This window comes from Pteropus vampyrus, unplaced genomic scaffold, assembly GCF_000151845.1.
Source record: "Pteropus vampyrus isolate Shadow unplaced genomic scaffold, Pvam_2.0 Scaffold64, whole genome shotgun sequence".
In the NCBI taxonomy this organism is placed as follows: Eukaryota; Metazoa; Chordata; class Mammalia; order Chiroptera; family Pteropodidae; genus Pteropus; species Pteropus vampyrus.
The window spans coordinates 1,072,512-1,092,769 of NW_011888845.1; the positions used below are offsets into that span (position 1 = coordinate 1,072,512).

Genomic DNA, 20,258 nt, shown 5'->3' on the forward strand with positions numbered 1-20,258 from the left:
CATTCTCCTTGGCCCATTATAAGGCTTTAGGCCAAAACAGGGCCCTTAGAATCTGAGAGGGGAGGGGACCTTTAACCCAAGTTTTTTTGTTTTTGTTTTTGTTTTCTTTTTTTATTGGCAAAACAAAATTCAAGACAGTGCAAATGGACTTCCTACCACGACACTTCAGTAAGGAGAGGAATGTATGCTGGCTCATTGCCAAGTTGAAATCAGTATATATCTTAACTTCTTCCAGGGACTTAATGAATATATGATATCAAAGTAATTAACCTGTCACTTTGAAATGAATGGAATTCAACATTTCCAGCAATGTATATGAAAATATTTCTCCACATCTTTCAGTTTACGAAAATCAAATATTGTGCCATACATTTGGAATATGTGCTTTATTGTGAAAAGCCAAACAAAACAAATAAAAACTAAATGTTAATTATTTGGGGGTGAGATACAGGGCTCAATAATCTGAATGCATAAGTTTTAGGGATCCATTGCATAAGAATGACAAGGCAGCAGAAGTGGCTATCACAAGTTGAATGTTACTTCTTTGAGCATTGACATATGCATTTTAGTATAAAGTAAAGCACACTTGTTGAGTAAATGTGCATTTATTTTGAGGAACCATTGATGAGACCCAAATATCCAAACATCCTGTCAGGAGAATCACTGCAGCAGTGTCATTTCAAAGGTTCTCTGCAATGTTTCAAAAAGTAATTTCTAAAAATTTCAAAAGTAATTTCTAAAATTTCACCACAAAAGATGCATTGCTTAGGAACCTTCAATCAACAGAACTTTTGAAAAGAAAATAAAAACATCTTTAACAAATTCATGCTAAGATGTTGTTAGTGATTGTCAGACCCACTTTCTCCCTAACTTGGCTTGAAGGACTTGGGCAATTTATAGGGTTGGAACAATATTGAAAGTAGGCAAAGGAAATACAAAGGAAGGCAGCTAGGTCAGATTTAAGTAGATTATCTAGATTTTATCTAGATTACTTACAAAAAAATACATACATTTTAAAAGATTTTTACCCTTCTCTCCCTCCAAAAATCAGAATGAATCCCAAGGATCTAAGAACAAATTATTCAAGAGAATTTATGTGACTTTTCCCCCAGATCACATAACCAGCCACTCAATGGCAAAGTTAAAATAAAACATAAATTTCCTAGTCTATTTTTTTCTCTATTTTGATCATTGCATCTTGAAGCCATATTCTAAAAAAAAAAAAAAAAAACAATAGAACACTTAAAAAACTCTCCTCATTCTTTAGTAGAAATGCGTTTTGTTCTCACTCTCAGTTTGAAACATTTTTTTTTTTTTTAAATCACTTTTCCCCTTAATCTCTAAATCTTTGTACTGTTCTTACCTGCTGATTTGGCCTTCTATTGTATACAATCTAGTAAGCGTTCTAGTATTGAGATTAGATCACATGTCTTTTGAAGCACATTTGTCTTATCATTGTTCTGGTATTTTTTATACCCACGCATATAAAAGTCTTCAGTTTAATAGAGCATTCACCAAAAACATACTGAATTCCCCCCTTTCACCTCTCAAAAAACTAAGAAGCCCAGACCAGTTAAAATGTTCTTTAATTTTTTCATTTTTTTCAACTGATTTAATACATAAAAGATTTATGAGCGTTGCAGATGCTCATACTGAAAATGGACTAGTCACTCTCTGTGGCCAGAGGCCTCTGACCTTAGGAAAAGCAAGCAAGTGAGGTCATTCCTCATGCACTACAAAGGGGAAAATTAAATTAGAGGCATCATGAAAAATAGATGTAAACATGTTCTACTACGCTCTTTATAGTTTGTTGAGGGTTCTTGGTATTGCTTAAGCTATTTATATACCTCTTTACTAATTACAGAGAAAGAAAATATACAATTTGTCTAGTGGAGACATATTTTTTACTTCAACTTTGCTAAAGTATACATATATATTTACATACATTTGTACTAAATAACAGTGTATTATGAGCAACATGGAATTACAATAATCAATTAACTGTGAATTAAGGCTTGTTGAAAGCTCTTTAGGGAAGATTTGTTACTGAAAACTATAAATTCAGAAGCCTACCCATTTGCATGGTATCTGCTAATAGTCCTGGAGGGTAAGGATTGAACATCTCCCATGAGGTCTCACATGTATTGCTTTGATGAATTTACCAAAGTTCAAGGTATAGCTTTTGACAGACACTGCATGCTTGGAAGTCAGATTTGACAATACGAGCAGCAGCACAGATCCATTTCTCAGTGGCATGTGCCCCATCGCCGCCTCCTCCTCACTCTCTGGACTTCAATCTCCTGACCTTTCTTGTTATTTCTCCCACATGCTGAGCATGCCCAGCTTCAGGGCTTTGGTATGTGCTGCTTTCCAGGTGTTCACACATCTCTCTCTGTCTTCATGTCTCTGCTTAAATGTCCCCACATGAGGGCAGCTTTCCTTGACCACTCTATATAAGAAAACAACCTATCCTGTCTTCACATTATATAGGATTGCCAAATATAGCAAATAAAAATATAAAATGTAAAATTAAATTTGAATGTCTAATAACAAAAATATTTTTAGTATAAGTATACCCCATGCAATATTTGGAACATACTTAAACTAAAAAATGTTCATTATTTAGCTGATCTTCAAGTTTAATTGGGTGTCCTGTATTTCGTATTGCAACCTTACTAGCATGCCCATACTCTGTGAGGCCCGATATGATGGTAGCTTGTATTAAAGAGGTGACAAAAAAGATTGAAATGAGAAAGAATTGAGATATAAGAATCGACAGGACGTGATAATGGATTGAATGCAGGGAGGAGCGAGAGTTGGCTTGCTTAGTAAAACTTTAGTTTACTGAAATGAATCCCACTAGAGGAAGAAAAGATTTGGCTAGGAGTAAATAAATCTGCAGTAAGAGAGGAGGAGTTTGAAATGTCAAGTTTGAGAAGCCATTAAAAAATTTAAAAGAAGTTATTGAATAGTCAGTTAGAAATATGGGTATGAAACTCAAAGAGAAGTCCGGGCTGTGAAGTAAATTTGGGACCGATTGACATATAAGTCATAATTAAAGCCATGGGAATGAATGAGAGTACATAAGCAATGTGATGAGAAGAGGAGGACTATCCCCTGAGAAATTACACCTCTTGTCCATTTGTTTCCTGTTTCGTTTTTCCTATTCATATCCTTAGGAGTATACATATTATGGAATTATTACTACCTGTAAAATTACAAGTAAAATCTGTCTTGTTCTGTAGATGCTCTATTTATCATTCTTTTTTTCCTAACATTATTAAGGAAATATTAACAGTATTAAGGAAAATTGTTTTCTTTACCTTAAGTGACAAAACTCATGACAGCATTTGTTTGCCTCACGGTTAGAGTCAGTGAAGATGAAGAGCAGCAATTTACCACAGATATAGAAATGGTTTGTTTTCCTTTCATAAACAGATCAAAATAAGAGCTTTTGGGTGTTTCACATTTTTTTTTTAAAAAAAGGTTAAAACACACTTCCTGCTGGACAGAGGGGGAGAACACTTTTTCATTTTATTGTTACTAGTTGCCCTCATGCCCTCCTGTTCACATTGTACTTTGACAATATCTCTGATAAGGGACTATGGAGTATTCTAGGTTGGGACAAAAACACTGGTTAACAAAATGGGTAAAGCACACTGGACCAGAATATAACAAAAATAGTACAGAAAAGTGACCAAAAAAGGGGTGGGGGGGAGTGCAAAGACATTTTAACAGAAAGGTCACAAAAGGCCACAGAAATTTCACTGATTTTTTTTGTATCCAAAGCAGCCATATCTTCACTTGACAAGCTTTCCTCCACTTAGGACTTACAAAATACCTTTGTCAGTAGTAGGATGCTTACATAAGATCATATTAAACATGGAATTCTTGAAAACACAAAATAAATTTCTCTATATGACAGTGTACTTTCTACTCTGAATTTCAGAGTGTGATATTTGCCAATTAGTAAAAGCCAGATTTAATAATGGATTTCCTTGTAATTAATAGAAAACTAGTTTCAAGGGGTTTATGTGATAGTTTGAGGCCCAAATTTACAATCAATTCAATCTATATACTTAACTTAAAGTTATACCATAAATAAAAGAAATATTATAATTTAACTTGCATTCTTTCATCTCTTTATTCAGTCTTATCTTTTTGTTTTGTTTTGTATTTTGCTGCTTTTCCTTACTCAAGTTTTTTTTTTATTATTACTTTTGGCAATAATTCAATACTTGGTCTTAGAGCAGATTAAGAAAAGGAAAAAGAGGAACTTTTAATTATTTGAAACATGAGTTTCTATCACTGAAGAAAGTTTTAAGTAACTGATTAAAGTAAGTTTTGAGATGATTTACATGATGTATAATTTTTCATACAATTCTCTTCCCCACCCTCTTTTGACAACTAGCTGAAACTGCTACATTCAAATAGGATTTCTACAGCATGAAAATATGCAAATATGCCTTATCTCATAATCTGAACAGTAAAATTGATGAAAAATATTAAATGAATTCTTAATAGCGTCACGATTTTAATATTCAAGTTGTTATTGAATAGCTCCATATTACTCTTAAATTTTGTCCCAACTGGGACAATATTCCTAGCAATCGTCAAACACACCGCAGACGTAAGAAAAGCAATTGAAAGACTCAATTTATCCTTCATGTATTTAGGTTTAACAGTAGACTGTTGACAACTTCACAGACTTCAGAGCTGAAACCTTAGCCTCTCTCTCAGATTGGTTATATTTTATTTTTAGATGTAATCACTTCCCTCCGGTAAATGGTTGGTGACCACACACACAGGTCTGCACATGAGGAAACTAAAAACGGGAACCTTGTGCTGTGAATCAGCTACACGAGACACAAGAAGAGCCCCCTATCAGGCCATGCCTAGCGTGTCATTTTCTTCAATAATCCTATGACAGTGCTGTGCTGACATTTTAATAAATGCAAATGATACCTGAAGTTAAGCAACAGCCACTGCATGTTCAGTATGTGTTCTTTCATGAGCACCTTCTACCAAATGGCATAATAAAAATCAACTCTTCATTTTGTTCTTAATTTCCTTTTAGTGCTTTATGTTATGTGGACCATGTTAGAGTTCAGATTAATTTTGAATTCACACTCCTAAGAAACTTTTTCAGAAAGATTAATTTAGTAAAGTAAATTGGGCAAGAATACACACATTTTGGTAGTCCTACATACAATATAACTTGATTAAAGAACTGAGATACCAAAGCCAGAAAAGCAAAACATTCAGGGGAATCCCAAGCTGGGAAAGTTTCAGTTTTGCAAGATGATTATGTTCCAGAGAGCTGGTGTACCACACTGTGCCTGTAGTTAACAGCACTGTACTAAACTCTTAGAAATTTATTAAGAGGGTAGATCAAATGTTAAGTGTTCTTACTACAATAAAGAAAACATTATAAAAGGCAAAAAAAAAAAAAGCCAAAAAAAAAAAATAAATAAAAGGAACCTGGTAGCATAAGATGCAAGACAACCAGCTGAGGAAAAAGAAAAGAAAAAAGAAATGTCAGTTAATTATGCCAAAGGTGAATGTTTCTCCAAGTGTTTTCCTCAGACATGATGCATTAGATTTACCTGGGGAGCTTGTTAAAGATGTAAATGACTGAATTCCACCCCAGCCTGTCCTGCAAGCTGAGGGTTGGGAATCAATAACCCCCGATGACTCTTATACTATAATTGGAAAACCATTTATGTCGATCTTTCAAATCATTATTATCAAGAACTAGAATGTGCCAAAAAACTGTGTCCTACTTAGTCAAAGGTTCATTTTCTTTGCTTATCAAAAAAAGTCCTATTCCCCCTAATTAAGCTGCAAATTGCATTACCTACTATGTCTTTTAAAAGGAAGAGACATAAAGAAATTCAGAAGAGTAGCAACATTTTCAAAATAAACTCCCCTGCCCTATCCTGTCCTATATTTCTTTTTGCCATAAGTCACTCATGATTTAATACTCACTGAAGAAAGTTTTCTCCTCAAAAGTAAGACATCCTCAGTATATCATTTATATAGCGGTAAAATATTCAAACTTTCATGTGGATTATTTTAGGAAATGTACCTCCTGCCAAGTTATTAAAAAATCATAAACACATAACACTCTGAGAGACTAAGATCTGTTATTTCTTTGTGAGATTGTTTTTATTTTATGTGTACTTCAAATTCAAAAGTTAGCAAAACTTATTACAATATAGTCAAAAGAATAAACAGAATAAGACTCACAGACTCAGAATATATCATCATATCTGACCATTGTCAGAATATATCATATGTGAACTTTTGCATAGAAGGAGAGTTGAAGTATCTTTGCTTAGCAAATGGTTTCTTCAGTGTATCTAGTTCAACTCTTGAATTTTAAGGTACACCTAGATCAGTAACTTACACATACTCAATGTTCAAGAGAAGTCTTTCAAATTAGCCACATAATCATTTATAAAAATTAGAGGTGAAAGTAACTGTTTCAAATTGCCTTCAAGACCCTTGGAAATTTTATGAAGTTAATAATTACAAATAAATATTATGCATTCAGTTCAAAAAGTGCTCTAATGACTGTTAATCTTTTCATCTGAGATACTACAAAATTGATACATAATTAAACCACATTTCCTTTTATATCTCCTATTCTGTTTTTCACTTTTCTCTAATTAAAATTAGATATGTCTCCAGTTACTCCTAATTGGTGAGGGGTTTCTATAATTATAATTTAAATAACTTGAATAACTTATAACTTAAAGAGGAAAGGAAGAAATATACAGAGAGGAACAAAAATATATTTATATTTATAAATATCAATGTGAGAAAGGAAAGGCTAGACTAGTAGAGTATGTATATAAAAAATGAGGTAATTTTAGAAATTCTCAATGTGCAACATGAAGGTCATGGGGGAAACAATGAATAATTTATTTTAGTGGATTTTAGCTGCAGCCTCTTCAACTTTAACAAGTTCATTTTCATGTTTTTTAAAAATAATTTAACATTTGGTGACTGGAAAAAGAGGTGGCCTGGACGGATACCTGGCTTATCCCTGACAGTCATGGAACTGGAAGCAGGAAGCAGGAACACTGCCACCCAGAGCCAGAGTTTCCAAGAGCCAGCATGCCTCATCGTGCCTCGAAACCATGTGAACAACTGACCACAGATCTGCAACAGAACAAAATATTTAAATTAAGCTTATTATACAATTCTTTTCATAAGTATTTCCAGAATATCCACATCACCAAAGAGAATACATAGATTTTTACATTACATATAATTATATACAGACAGTTGTCCCCTGATATCCATGGGGTACTGGTTCCAGGACCCCTGAGGATAACAAAATCTTCGAATGTTCAAGTCCTTATATAAAATGGTATAGTATTTGCATACAATCTACATTTACATATAGCTAAAACAGAGTATGCCTACACATCACTTCATTTACATGAATTAAGCATAGGTGCTCAGCGAGTGGCAAATTCAAATTTTGCTTTTAGGAACTTTCTAAGATTTCTTTTCCGAATATTTTAAATCCAAAATTGGTTGAATTTGTGGATGTGAAACCTGGAGTTACTGAAGGCTGACTATAATTGGATATTGATTATATATGTAGTTATATATATAACAATATACACTGAATATATTTTCAGATTAGTTCCTAATTAATTATCAATACCCATATAGCCTCTTATCACTTAAATTTTCTCTTCTTTTATATTTTTTAAAGTCATACCACTTACAATGATTTGTCTACATATGTATATAAGCATTTTGAAGATATAAATCAAAAGCAAATGAATTGCAAAAAGGTAATATTTTATAAATATATACCCAGTGGGGTGCTGATAATTGTTTAAAAACATGCACTCAGAAAAATAAAAAAAGAAAACATTTGTAAAAACATTTTATGCTGACTCCAGTACTTCACTGTACATAATTCATTTTCATGAGACATATCTTAAAATTACAAAAAAACACATTGTTTATCAAAATTCAATGAGGAAAACAAAAAATAACTCTAGATATTTCTAGCAGAAATACAGAGAAATAAGTGCTTACAAAATTGTTGCAAGTGCTAGAGAAATAAAAGTCAAGAAAGAATATTACCCCCAAATCAGAAAACTCCAGGGGACTACTGATGAACCCAGAGCTGCCTATACTTCTGAATCCAGAGAATGAGAATGGAACATAAAGATATATACAGAAATATGTATACATATATGTACACATAATTTCAAATCCTGGCAAAATACACATAAAATTTACTATTGTCTATTTCAGTGCCATTAAATACCTTCACATGAATGTGTAATCATCACTATCCATAACTTTTCATCTTGCAAAACTGAAACTCTGTACCTATTAAATAAAAAGTTCTTGTTTCTCAGCCCCCCCGCCAACACCAGCAACCACCACTTTACTTTGTCTTTATGAATCTGATTACTCTAGGTACCTAATGTAAGTGGAATCATATAGTACTTAACCTTTTGTGACTTTATTTCACTTAGCATAATGTCCTCAAGGTTCATTCATGTTATAGCATGTGTTACAATTTCTTTCCCTTTTAAGGCTAAATAAGATTATACTGTATATATATATAGCAATTTTGTTTATCCGTTCATTCTCTGATGGACACTTGGTTGCTCCCACCTTTTGGCTATTGTGAATAATGCTGCTATTAACATGTACAAATATCTGTTCAAGTCCCTGCTTTCAATTCTTTTGAGTGCATACCCAGAAATGGAATTACCAGATCACATTATAATTCTATTTTTAATATTCTGAGGAATCACCATACTGTTTTCCACAGCAGCTGAACCATTTTTTATTCCCACCAACAATAAACAATGGTTCCAATTTCTCCACATTCACATCATCACTTTTTTTTTTTTTTTTAATAGCAGCCCTCGCAATGGATGTGAGATGGTATCTGATTGTGGTTTTGACTTTCATTTCCCTAAGGATTAGTGATGTTGAGCACCTTCATGTGTTTATTAGCGATTTTTATATCTTCTTTGGAGAAATGTTTATTTAAATCCTTGCCCACTTTTCAATCTGTTTTTTTTTTTTTTTGCTGTTGAGTTGCAGGAGTTTTTACACATTCTGGTTATCAACCCCTTATCAGACATATGATTTGCAAATATTTTCTTCCATGTTGCAGATTACCTTTTTACTCTGTTGATTGTGTCTTTTGCTGCATTTATTTATTTTTTTTTGTAGTCCAAATTATCTATTGATTTCTTTTGTTGACTGTTCTTTTGGTGTCATATACAATTATTTATATTTTTAATTCTATTTTCTCTTCTCAATAATAATTTTCCACATTTTGGCTTTACTGATCTCATTACATTTTCTAGAAACTTAACCATGTTGTTATTGGTTTAAATAATCACTGCTACTGGAGTAATTACTGCACATGTGAAGAGTAATTTTTCATTCTATTTAAAGAATAAAAAATATATGCAACGCCTACCTCACCTGAGCCAATTAGTATATTTAGCATTAATGTGTTACTTCCCATATTGTCTTTCTGAACGTATACTACTTTATAGGTATTAAAGTAAAAAATTTAGTACATAGAATCCTTGTAATAGAAAATTTAAACATTACTTAAATTAATTTTTATAATGAAATAACTAACATGGAAATAAATTGCAAGTAAAAATATAATGGCTCCCTCAGTGTATTTGACAATTTCAGTATTATTAGAATAGCTACTCTAAAAGTTCTAAATATGCAAATAATATTATATCATATATTTGCCACCATTCGAAGTTTACTTGAGTCAAATATAAAAGAGCCATCATATCAATGCCCAAATGTTGTCAATAGACACTCTTTAGAAAACTAAAGCCACCATCTTTGGTATTCTGTATGTGCCAAACATTGTAAGATTAGCATTTTAAAGTAATTTCAAAATTTTAGGTATTTGTGGATGAACAGCAAGAAGCAGCAACTGCAATATTAAAACCATATGTGTGGTTCTAAATATCAAACAGCTGGTTTTATGCCTTATTTCTTTTGAACTCGCTCATCTAGACATAGTCCTAATCCTTATATGACTTTGCAAATTTATCCTATTATTTAACTGTTAAAGCAATTAATTCTTTGTCAATGAAATAAACTCACAAATATTGATTTAACTTCCAGAGAGATCCTTGATCGTTTGCATTTTTAACCAAAGTGATTTTTATTAGTTCATAAATTAGTAGTGTGGTATAGTGGTTAAAACCATGGTTTTATGTCTGGTCTCTGTCTCATGTATTTTCACTAAGCCTTCATTTATTCACTTAAAAACTGGGAATAGTATTGGAAATAAATTATTTAATACTAGGAAAGAGTAGAGGGGCTTGAACACAGTAATGTTCAAGAAAAGTACCTGCTATTATAAATGTTTATTGTACATAGTCATAAATAATTAGTAAAAAATTAGTTATATTTATCTCCTCAGCCTGAGATTAATTTTGATATAGGAACAATGGAGAAGTGCTAAAGCGTCCTAAAAATTTATGTTCATTGAAGTTGTGGCTCTTGTTCCAGCAACAAAGAACCAGAGAGCTATACGGCCACAAGCATGTGAATTCATTTTGAGGTCTCCCAAGTATTTCCTTGAGCCAGAGGATAATCATACTTGGCTTCAACCTCATTTATCCAAAAGGTATGAAGAATAACATGTTATGGTTAGTTGACTAAATGTTCTAGTTACTAAAGAATTGCCATTCCACCACTCCACTGAAGTGTCTATGGTAAAGTTCGGCAAGATCTTGAAAGAAGAATCCTTTTCTGTCCCCAGCTAATTCAACTGTTGGTGGCATTTCTAATAGCTGACCACTCCCTCTTCCTTGAAACCCTTTCTCATTTGCCTCTGCCCTCATACTCTCTGGGATTTTCTTCTAAATCCCCATCTCAGATCTTTTCTCTACCTGATTTTTTAACACTGGGATCTGTGGGTCCTCTTCTCCTATCTCTTTACAATGCCCCTCTAGGTGAATTCAACATTCTCTTGGCTTTAAATAGTATGTCAGATGATGAATCTAAAATTTATATTTCCAGTCCAGTCCTCCTCTCTGAACTTTTTGTATCCAGCTGACTACTCCATATTCCCTCTCAGATATTTTACAGAAATCTATAGCTATCGTACAAATTAAACACTTGATTTGCAACCATAATTTTTTGCTTTCATGCTTTCTCGTCTGAATAATTAGCATCTATCAAAATGTTCAAACTAGAAACCTAAGCATCACACTGATTCTTCTGTCTTCCTTATCATCACCTCCCACATCTAAACCATCAACTAGTCATACCAGTGTTACCCCAAACACATTTCAAATCCATCCACTGCTCTCCATTTCTCTGCCACTATCCTAGTTCCGGTCCCCTAACCTTCAATCGCTTCCTTAACTAATTCCCCTCATCTGTTATCGGCTCTTGGCCAAATTCACTCTCTACATAACACTAGAGAGTTTTTCTTGAAATCAAAGTTGGATCATGTCATTTCCCTGCTTCGAACCCTTTAATGGCTTTCCATTGTACTTCAAATGTAATCCGAAAGACTTTCAATGGCCTAGAAGCCCTGAATCTGGCCCCTGCCCATCTGTCCAGTCTCATGTGGTACTGTTCTCTTCACTAATGTCTTATTTCTCAAATTCCCTGGCTCTTTCCAACCTCAGGACTTTTGTGCAAGCTATTTCCTCATCCGGGAACATGCTGGATCATGTTCACCCTACATCTTTCAATTTAAATGTCACTATGTGGAAAGCCCCTGCCTGACCGTGCCCAGGACCCATTATTCTTCAGCTCAGACTATTTGCCTGTGTACATGTTTATTGCCCTCACTTAACTCTTAAGTTCCTTGAGAGCAGGAACTATGGCAGTTTAGCCCATCAGTGTATCCTAAGCACCTATTAATGTACCTGAAAAAGCAGAGACTCAATAAATATTCGCTGAATTTAAAAAGTAAGAAACTGCCAATTTTCAAATCTTGAGATAACACTGAACTACACTTATCTTTGAATCTGTAGTGACACTAATTTAATCTTTATTTTATAATTATTTTTTTCTTAATTTTTTTTATTTTTCAATTATAGTTGGCATACAATATTATATTAATTTCAAGTGTACAACATAGTGATTAGACATTTATATAACTTACAAAGTGATCACCCTGATAAATCTAGTACCCATCTGACACCACACAAAGAACAGTATTGGTGACTATATTCCTTATGCTGGACTTTACATCTGACTATTTTGTAACTACCGATTTGTACATCATAATCCCTTCCCCCTTTTCACTCAGCCCCCAAACCCTCCTCCCATCTGGCAACCATCAAAACATTCTCTATATCAATGAGTTTGTTTCTGTTTTGTTTATTTTGTTCTTTAGAATCCACATGTGAGATCGTATGGCATTTGTCTCAGTCTGACTTACTCCACTCAACACAATACCCTCTAAATCCATCCATGTTGTTGCAGATGGCAAGATTCCATTTCTTATGCCTAAATAATATTCTATGGTATATATTTTACAATTCTTAAGGCATTTCAGAATTTTATAATATTTCAAGAGTCATTAAAATTAACATCCTTCCTCTATACATTTCTAAAATATGTTTACCATTGGACATTTCTGTTATTCCAATCCTGATTAAATAGAGATGTACTCCACTCAGCTATGAATATTTGAAAAAAGTTTTTATCAAATTCTCAAAATGAATTGTGTATACATTAAAAACAAAACAAAACAAAACAAAACAAAATCTTTTCCAGGTCTTTAACCTCTACTGCGGGCTGTTGCAGAGTTGACACCAACAACATTGTAAAGGGCAAAACTTTCTTGGGGTCTTTCTGGTCTTTCATGAAGATCCTTCTTACTATCCCCAGATACCGTTCTCAGGCTGTTTCTTGCTGCCCTTGAACTGCCTCTGGTGCCTTCCCTTAATTTCTCAATTCTGGACTTTGTCCACAATCTCTTTCCTCATCAAAAAGTACCTATTATCTATCCTGTCCCTTGGATCTCAGCTAGGTGATTATCAAAATAGTTCTATAAATGAATCTAAGCCAATGTTATCACAATTTAATGTGTCGCCCTTCCAAGTAAGATCTAAACTTTAACAAAGACCTTTCCCAATGGATTGAGCAATGTAGATTCTTGAGGTAATGTCCATGGGTGCTGATGTTTAAGGCCCTCAAATCATTTTCCAAACTTGTATAAAGATGGCTCATGATACATTTTAAGAAGGATTTGGAGAATATTGGTCACACAAAATCTCATTTTCTGCAGTAGAATTTCTTTTATACATGGTATTTTATTTTAATACTCATAATAACTTGAGAGGTGGGCACACCTGACCCTCACATCAGCAGGGTATAGGGCAAGAGGGATACATACAATATATCTAAATATTTGAAAGCTAAAAATAAAACTAATAAGACTGATAAGAAATACATGTTTTCTCCTTTTATCTTGGCAAATATACCTTCAGAAAGACCTGAAAGCCAAGCTTAAGTTTAGAACTGAACAGAGCTAACTGCAAAAGATACACTGGCCTCAGGCCTGGACCAAAGTTCATTCCTCATTTTTTCCCATTCCTGGCTCTGTCTGCACCACAAGGGGCCTCAACCACTTATGAGAACATGCCAAGAAGTCTAAGCTCTGTGCTCAGCACTTGCATACAGCCACTCCTTGACCACCCCCTTGGGCCTAGGTGTGTTCACAGCAGTGGCATGGTGTGCCCCTGGAAAGAGGGACCCAAGAAGAGGTCTGCTGGATCCTGCGAGAAAACTAAGAGTCATTTGGTCAGAGAATTTCAGGATCTTGGGTACTCAGAGGCTGGTCTAGAAGCTCGGGCTTTGGGCGGACAAGTCTCCTTACCTCTCTGAACTCCTAATCCTGAGAGCAGGTGCACATCCAGAGCAGGGGCGTATCAGGGCCTTCTAAAACAGAGGGCCCAGAGCATGGATCCTCTTGCCCAGGACTAAGAGTAGTACTAAAGACAAGAATCAGATCTCTCTCCTACATATAGGAAACATCAAAGTTCACAGAGAAGATCTCACAACCTGGGATTTAAGTCTAGGTTGGCTTGACTAAAAAGCCTTTGCTGTTACATTATGTTTAGTATTAGAATGTGAGGCAGACTTATCACATTCCTATATACTTCCTTTTAAAATTTCAGCTATTCTCTATCAAGATTCTAGCCAGACTCCAGACGGTTCCTTCCCAGTGTTACGAAGTACTAAAATCATAATTGTGAGTGTGCCCAGCGTTGGTAGTCGTGAGTAGATAACATTACTGGAGCCTATGAACCTCTAAAACTATCTAGACAGCCCTGCCTGTAACTGATTTCTCATTGCATGTCAACAAAGAGATGACAGCTGCCTAAAGGCCTGACTTCTATGTCTAAATTGTTACTCTCACAGTCCTTTGCCAACCAGAATAGTTTGGGATATTGATTGGGTTAAAGGAATTAGGAAAAACAGTCACTATCCCTGAAACTTTCTTAATCTAGCTCTTGAAATCCTATAATGCCACTATCAAAACTAAGAACACTTAGTACATGGATTTTTTAAAATCCCTTATTAATCTAGATTTGTATACGGAGAGCACCAAAAAAGAACAGAAAGGAACACTGGGAAACATTAATCTTTCATTCCATTGATAAATGAAGTTCCTACTATGTGCCATTAGGGATACAGTAGTCACTGGAGATACAGCAGTGAGCCAATTAGGGGAAGTCCCTGATGTCACTCTGGTCAGGAAGACCGAACATAAACATACTCATACATTATCTTTGAGAGATAGACACTACGAAGCAATGGAAAGCAGAATGAATAAATAAAATGATGGAATGGTGGGCTTCCATCATATCTAAATATCTTGTTAGATAAGATATTTAGGAGCCATCTGAAAGTCAACCAAACCACATTTGCCTACGGAAAATAAATAATTTTACTGCTATGCCATCTAACATTTTATAATGCTCATTTTGCATTTTTGAAATTTGGTATTATATAAAAGGTCAGAGCATTAGATCTAATACCAAGATAAAAAATAACATAAAGAGATAAGTGAAAGGAGAAAAAGAGAGGAGAAAATAGAAAGAGAATATTGATTCATTATACATAGGCTGTTAAATGAGTAACACAACATTTTGACTTTCAAAAAAGTAAGCTTAATTCCTTAAATGACTGAAAGAAACCATGTTTTCAGAGCATTCATTATAAAGAGAAATGCTGTGCAGCTGAATAGGCAGTCAATTTTTAAATTAAACCCTCTTGACTATCCTCTAATATGCCTATACATAATTCCACCAAGAAAATCTGGCCATACTGTTATGAAGTGACATGTCTTGTAAATAAGCAAAAACAACAGGTGTTACATATCTGTTCTTTTACCAATCTTTAGGATCTATCTTTAGTGAAGCTATACTAGAGTCTATAAACTACTGGAGAAAACTGACTGCCAAGTCATATCTGTGGAGTCAAAACTCCAAGTCAATAATAGGACAAATATCTTCAGAATTTAGGATTAGATCTAGCATTATTTCATAATTTTTTCATTGATTGTTGTAATGAAACTGAAGTTAGTTTGAGAAGTCTCTCAAACTTAGGTTTCTGCTCCTTATATTCTACAGATACCTCTTGACTTTCATATTTTAAATACAAGCATCATCATTCACTTAGGAGCCTAAGCTGAAAATTTCAAAATCATCTTCAATGCATTCTTTCCCTTCCACATTGAATTTCTATCAAAGTCTATCAAATCTACTTTTAAAATGTCTTTTGAATCCACATTAACTTTCTTATCCTCACAAAAACTGCCCTAATTCATGTCCTTATCGTTTCTAATCTAGAAAAGTGCAACAGTTTCTTAACTAGACTCCTTTCCTCCAAACTTGTTCCTCTTAACTCCATCTGCCTACTGGTCAAGAATTCCATTCCTAAAACAAAGATCGAATCACGTTAGTGTTTGCTTTATTAAAGTCTCCTGGTAGCTTTTCATTGCCCGCTTTTCGGAGAGTCACTCCAGGCTCTTTTTACAGTGGAGCCTCAATTCATCTCTCCAGTCTCGTGCCCTGCCACCTCCTCCAAACAAACTCTACTCCATTAAACTATTCACAATTCCCAAAGCATGCCAGGCTTCTGCACATGCTGTTTGGGCTGCTGTAATGTCTTCTCAATTCTCTCTCCATTTGGAATTACTCTGCTTTCCACATGCAATTCAAATGCCATATCCTCTATGAAGTCTGTGAGAACCATCACAGATAGTGTTTGTTACTCACTGCCTTGCTATCCAACCTCTGCTTCAGCACCATCTACATTGCATTATAATCACTTGCGTGTATTCTGTATCCTCTCTATACTGAACATGTTGGAGAAAAAAATATATTTTATCATTTGGGTTTTGTTTAAACTTGGCATTTAGTAGATATTCATTTGATCAATTCATAGGATCAATATAGTCTCAGGCAATACATTTGGACTAAAATTAAACAAATGAAAGGTTGGAACTGTTAAGTAATATATTTGGATATGGACTTAACATTCATAGAAAGCTATGAATGAAATAAAAAAAGAGAGAGAAATATAGGAAAAATTACTAAAAGAAGGCTCAGTGAACATAATTTGTTATTTTGTGGGACAAAAAAATATATATATCAAAGTTGCTCTCTTCCTTCACAGAAAAAATATTCCCTGGTTCTTAATGTCTCTACTCCTTTAAAACTGATCGACTATATCACATTTTCTCAAAGTTCCATGTTATTTCTCCTGTCACTTCAAAACTAGTGCCTACTTCCTAGAGAGTTTCTAAGTTTAGGCTCCGCTTGAACTTGCTTAAACAATTCTCTCTCTCTCTCCTCAACAACTTGTTTGTTTTACTGACTTGTTTCTCTGAACTAGTTGTCTCCATCAACTATTTAGAAACTATTCTGAATCTCAATAGTCATGACTGACATACATTTTTTTTCAATTTCAATACTTTAGCTCCGTTTCCCCAAATATATCTGTACCAATGATACAATGCCACTTAAAATTTTAAATGAATATATATGTATAGTTTTTCCTAGTTTATTAACTTTTTTTAATTGTTCCATTTGAAGGGCTCTACTAGCTTTCTGGTCTAACAGTCTTACAATCTAATGAGTATCTCTGATTTCTCTCAAAGAGGGAGCTATCATAATCCATATGCATAGATAAGAGACCTATTGTTCCACTCTTGCATTCACCATCTATCAATTTCCAAATTCAATATTCAATTTCCTTATGATTACCTCACTATTGGCCTACAAAATAATACCCAAAAGAGTGCTTTGCCTCTCAGCCTCTCCTTTCCAATCTCTCCTTGGCAGGTGCTATCTTGCTCTCCTCATCTCAGGTTTCACCCCAGCTTGGATTCTCTGTCTTACCAGGCACATGACTGCTCACTCCCACCTCTAAGCCTTCACACATGCCATTCCTTCTGGCTGGAATGCCTTCTCTCTTGCTCTCTTCTGCTAAGCCTTGTTATTCTCTGCCTCTTTTTGATATATGTTCTCAATGTGGCTTGCCTTAAATAATCCAACTGTAGTCCTATTCATTCTACTTTTTTCCAGCATCCTTTCCAGATTATATACTAGCATCTCTCTAGCCCTGCTAATTTTATTCCCGTGTATTTTTATTCTTCACTTGAATTTGTATGTATGAAACCAACTAGCAATATAACAGATGTTACACATCTTCTCCTGCTTCTATATCTTCTCCTGCCACTAAAACCATCCACTCTGTGTACCCACTGGGCATTTCTGTCTGCCAGAAAAAAAATGAACCAAAACTGCAGCAGGAGAGATTAAACTAGAGGACCAGAACAAAGATGGATATTTTCCATTTATGGAGAATATCATGGGCTCCCATCTGTTTTAGATGGTTTCCTTGGATGACGATTCAGATACAGAGATAGTGCCCAAACTGTGATAATAATCACATTTGAATTTTTTCACCTTTTTGCTCTTTCTCTGACTTGTTTCTATCAGGTTCAGGCTCACTCCACTGCTCTATTGGGCACCTTCACCCTCCTTTCCCAGGAAAGCCCACTTAGATTCCTTATCGGTCTGAGAGATCAGGCTGAGGCTGAACAAAACCTCTTTCTCCATAGTCTATCCCCCAGGGAGAGAACGAATTTTTCCACCCCTGGGAATTACCCTTCTTCTTTTCTACTCTGGAGAGATATTCCTACTCAAAGAACCATGTCATCCCTCTTCAAGAACAGGCTTTTAGGTACGTCTTGCACCATCTGAATACCAAATATCTCAGCTCCTCCTTTATAGGCACATATCAAAGATTTCTACTTAGAGCAGGTCCTACAGTTTTCACGCACCAGCGACGGGATGCTGAAAGACCACACATTTGAGCAGTTTTAAAACATCGCTGAAAGAATGACAGCAGTGTTTGATTTAGGTGGACTAAGAAGCACCATTGCTCTCTTTTTGTAGGGGGTGGGAGTAGGAGTGGGGATGTTGGAGTAGTTTTATTTAATTCCCTCCATTATTAGGCAGATATAAATTCCTCTAGAACTTCCCGACCATCTTCCCTTCTTGATTCTCCTCAGACTTCTCCAAGGAGATGGGACGAAGATCTTGGAATTGGGAGTGGAAGCAGGAAGCACAATTTTTCCCTTTATCCTTCCATTTACCAACCTCAAGCTGTGGCTCCTGGTCACTCACTGCTGCAATTCTTGGATGGTTCAATTAAAACTCTACTCATTTTCAGGGTTCTGCGTTCTCCACTTTTCGATTCCAAGCTCACTGTCCCCTAAGGCTGGCAATGTGTTCTGGTACCCTGCTCTTTCCTACCCTCTCGTCTGTCTGTGTCTCTCTGGGCCTCTGAGGCTCCCGTAACCTGGCCTGTCCAAGAGCTCACCTGCCCACCAACTCGCATGCTCCCTTCCCCCCTCCCTCAATAACATGTCTGGGGCAGGATTCGCTTACACGCCCGCCTGCTCAGAAGGAGCAAGCGTGCCCAGCGGCGGCAGCATGCTTGGTTCCAGGCCAACAAACTTCTTCGGGACCCTGCAGCCCTAGCCGGGCTGCGCGGCGCCACCTCCCTTCTCACGGCCGCGGCGGCGTCGGCGCCGGCGCACTGACGGCGGTGGCGCTGGTTTGGCGGCCAAGGCGGCAGAGACTGCGAGCGCGTTCTCCGAGCGCCGGGCTGGGACGTTCCCGCGGCGGTGGCGCTTGGTCCGGCCGCACTGCGCGTGCTGCAGGGTAATTAAGGAGCAGGGCCGGAGGCTCCCGGACGAGTCTGGGCTGGGGGAGCCGGTAGTCCCGGGATCCCGCGCCTGCTCCCCGAACCCCCCACGAAGCCGCACTTGGGAGAAACCCCCGCAGCTCGGAATAAGTAATCTGAGCCGGAGAGCGAGGCACCGGAACCTGTCTCCTCGCTTCGCGGGGTAACATCTCTAGACACAGACCGAAAAATAATATCTAACGGAATGAATTTATATTGGATTTGTTTTATGCATTTAATCCCGTGGATATTTTTTATTCCATATTTGATATCTATTCTCGCCTGCATCAGCAGTGCTTATAGTTCTGCTTTTCAATCACACATAGCCAGAAAAACCACCTAGAACTAAAGTATAAAGCATATAGCCTGCGTTATGTGTACATAGGAATACGAACTACATTTTCTGTGGCATATTAAAGTGGCCATATCGTGGCAAACGTTTTCGGTCCCATCATGAAGCTACCTAGGGAATGCGTAACCGCAGGTGTGCATTATTTATCCACCAAAACATATTTACGTGTGCAGCACAGTTTTTCCATTTTCTTGAAAAGCAGATGCACGCAAATGACCAGAAACATGAGCAGATGACATAGACCCGGCATGTGCGCGAGAGATGAAGTGAAAGGGCAGGTCGCAAAGCTGCGCAGCTTACCTTGAATGTGTGTTTGAGCCCCTCAGAGGCGCAGTCGAGTCCCAGCAGGGCTGCCGCACCGCCGAGGAGTGGCCCGAGTGAGCTCCCTGCGAGTGGGGAAGGGGGACGCATCTCTGCCCTTATTAGTCTCTCCCAGTGTGACCCTCCCACTCGGCGAGGACGGAGGACTCTGCAAGACAGAACCCTGCCAACTCATGCACAGGTTTTCCTTAATTACAGCAATGTCGCCTTAGAGCCGAGAATAATGCCTTTTAGGTTTATGTTTTATTAGCAGTTTCAACAAATAGAATGACGGTTGGATGCCAGGTGCTCAGAGTTTCTCACTTCTGATTACGAAGTG

General features: G+C 36.3%; 1 protein-coding gene across 1 annotated transcript in view; it reads right to left on the reverse strand.

Moving 5' to 3' along the window:
* The window catches only part of COL19A1 (collagen type XIX alpha 1 chain), a 317,873-nt gene extending 297,890 nt beyond the window's left edge, over positions 1–19,983 (reverse strand). Inside the window, exons 1-2 of the mRNA XM_011361196.1 lie at positions 19,919–19,983; positions 7,041–7,167 (exon numbers count right to left, since the gene is read on the reverse strand). Coding sequence (XP_011359498.1) covers positions 7,041–7,131 — 91 coding nt within the window. The 5' untranslated portion in view covers positions 7,132–7,167; positions 19,919–19,983. The remainder of the gene's footprint in view (positions 1–7,040; positions 7,168–19,918) is intronic.
* Positions 19,984–20,258: the final 275 nt, after the last annotated feature.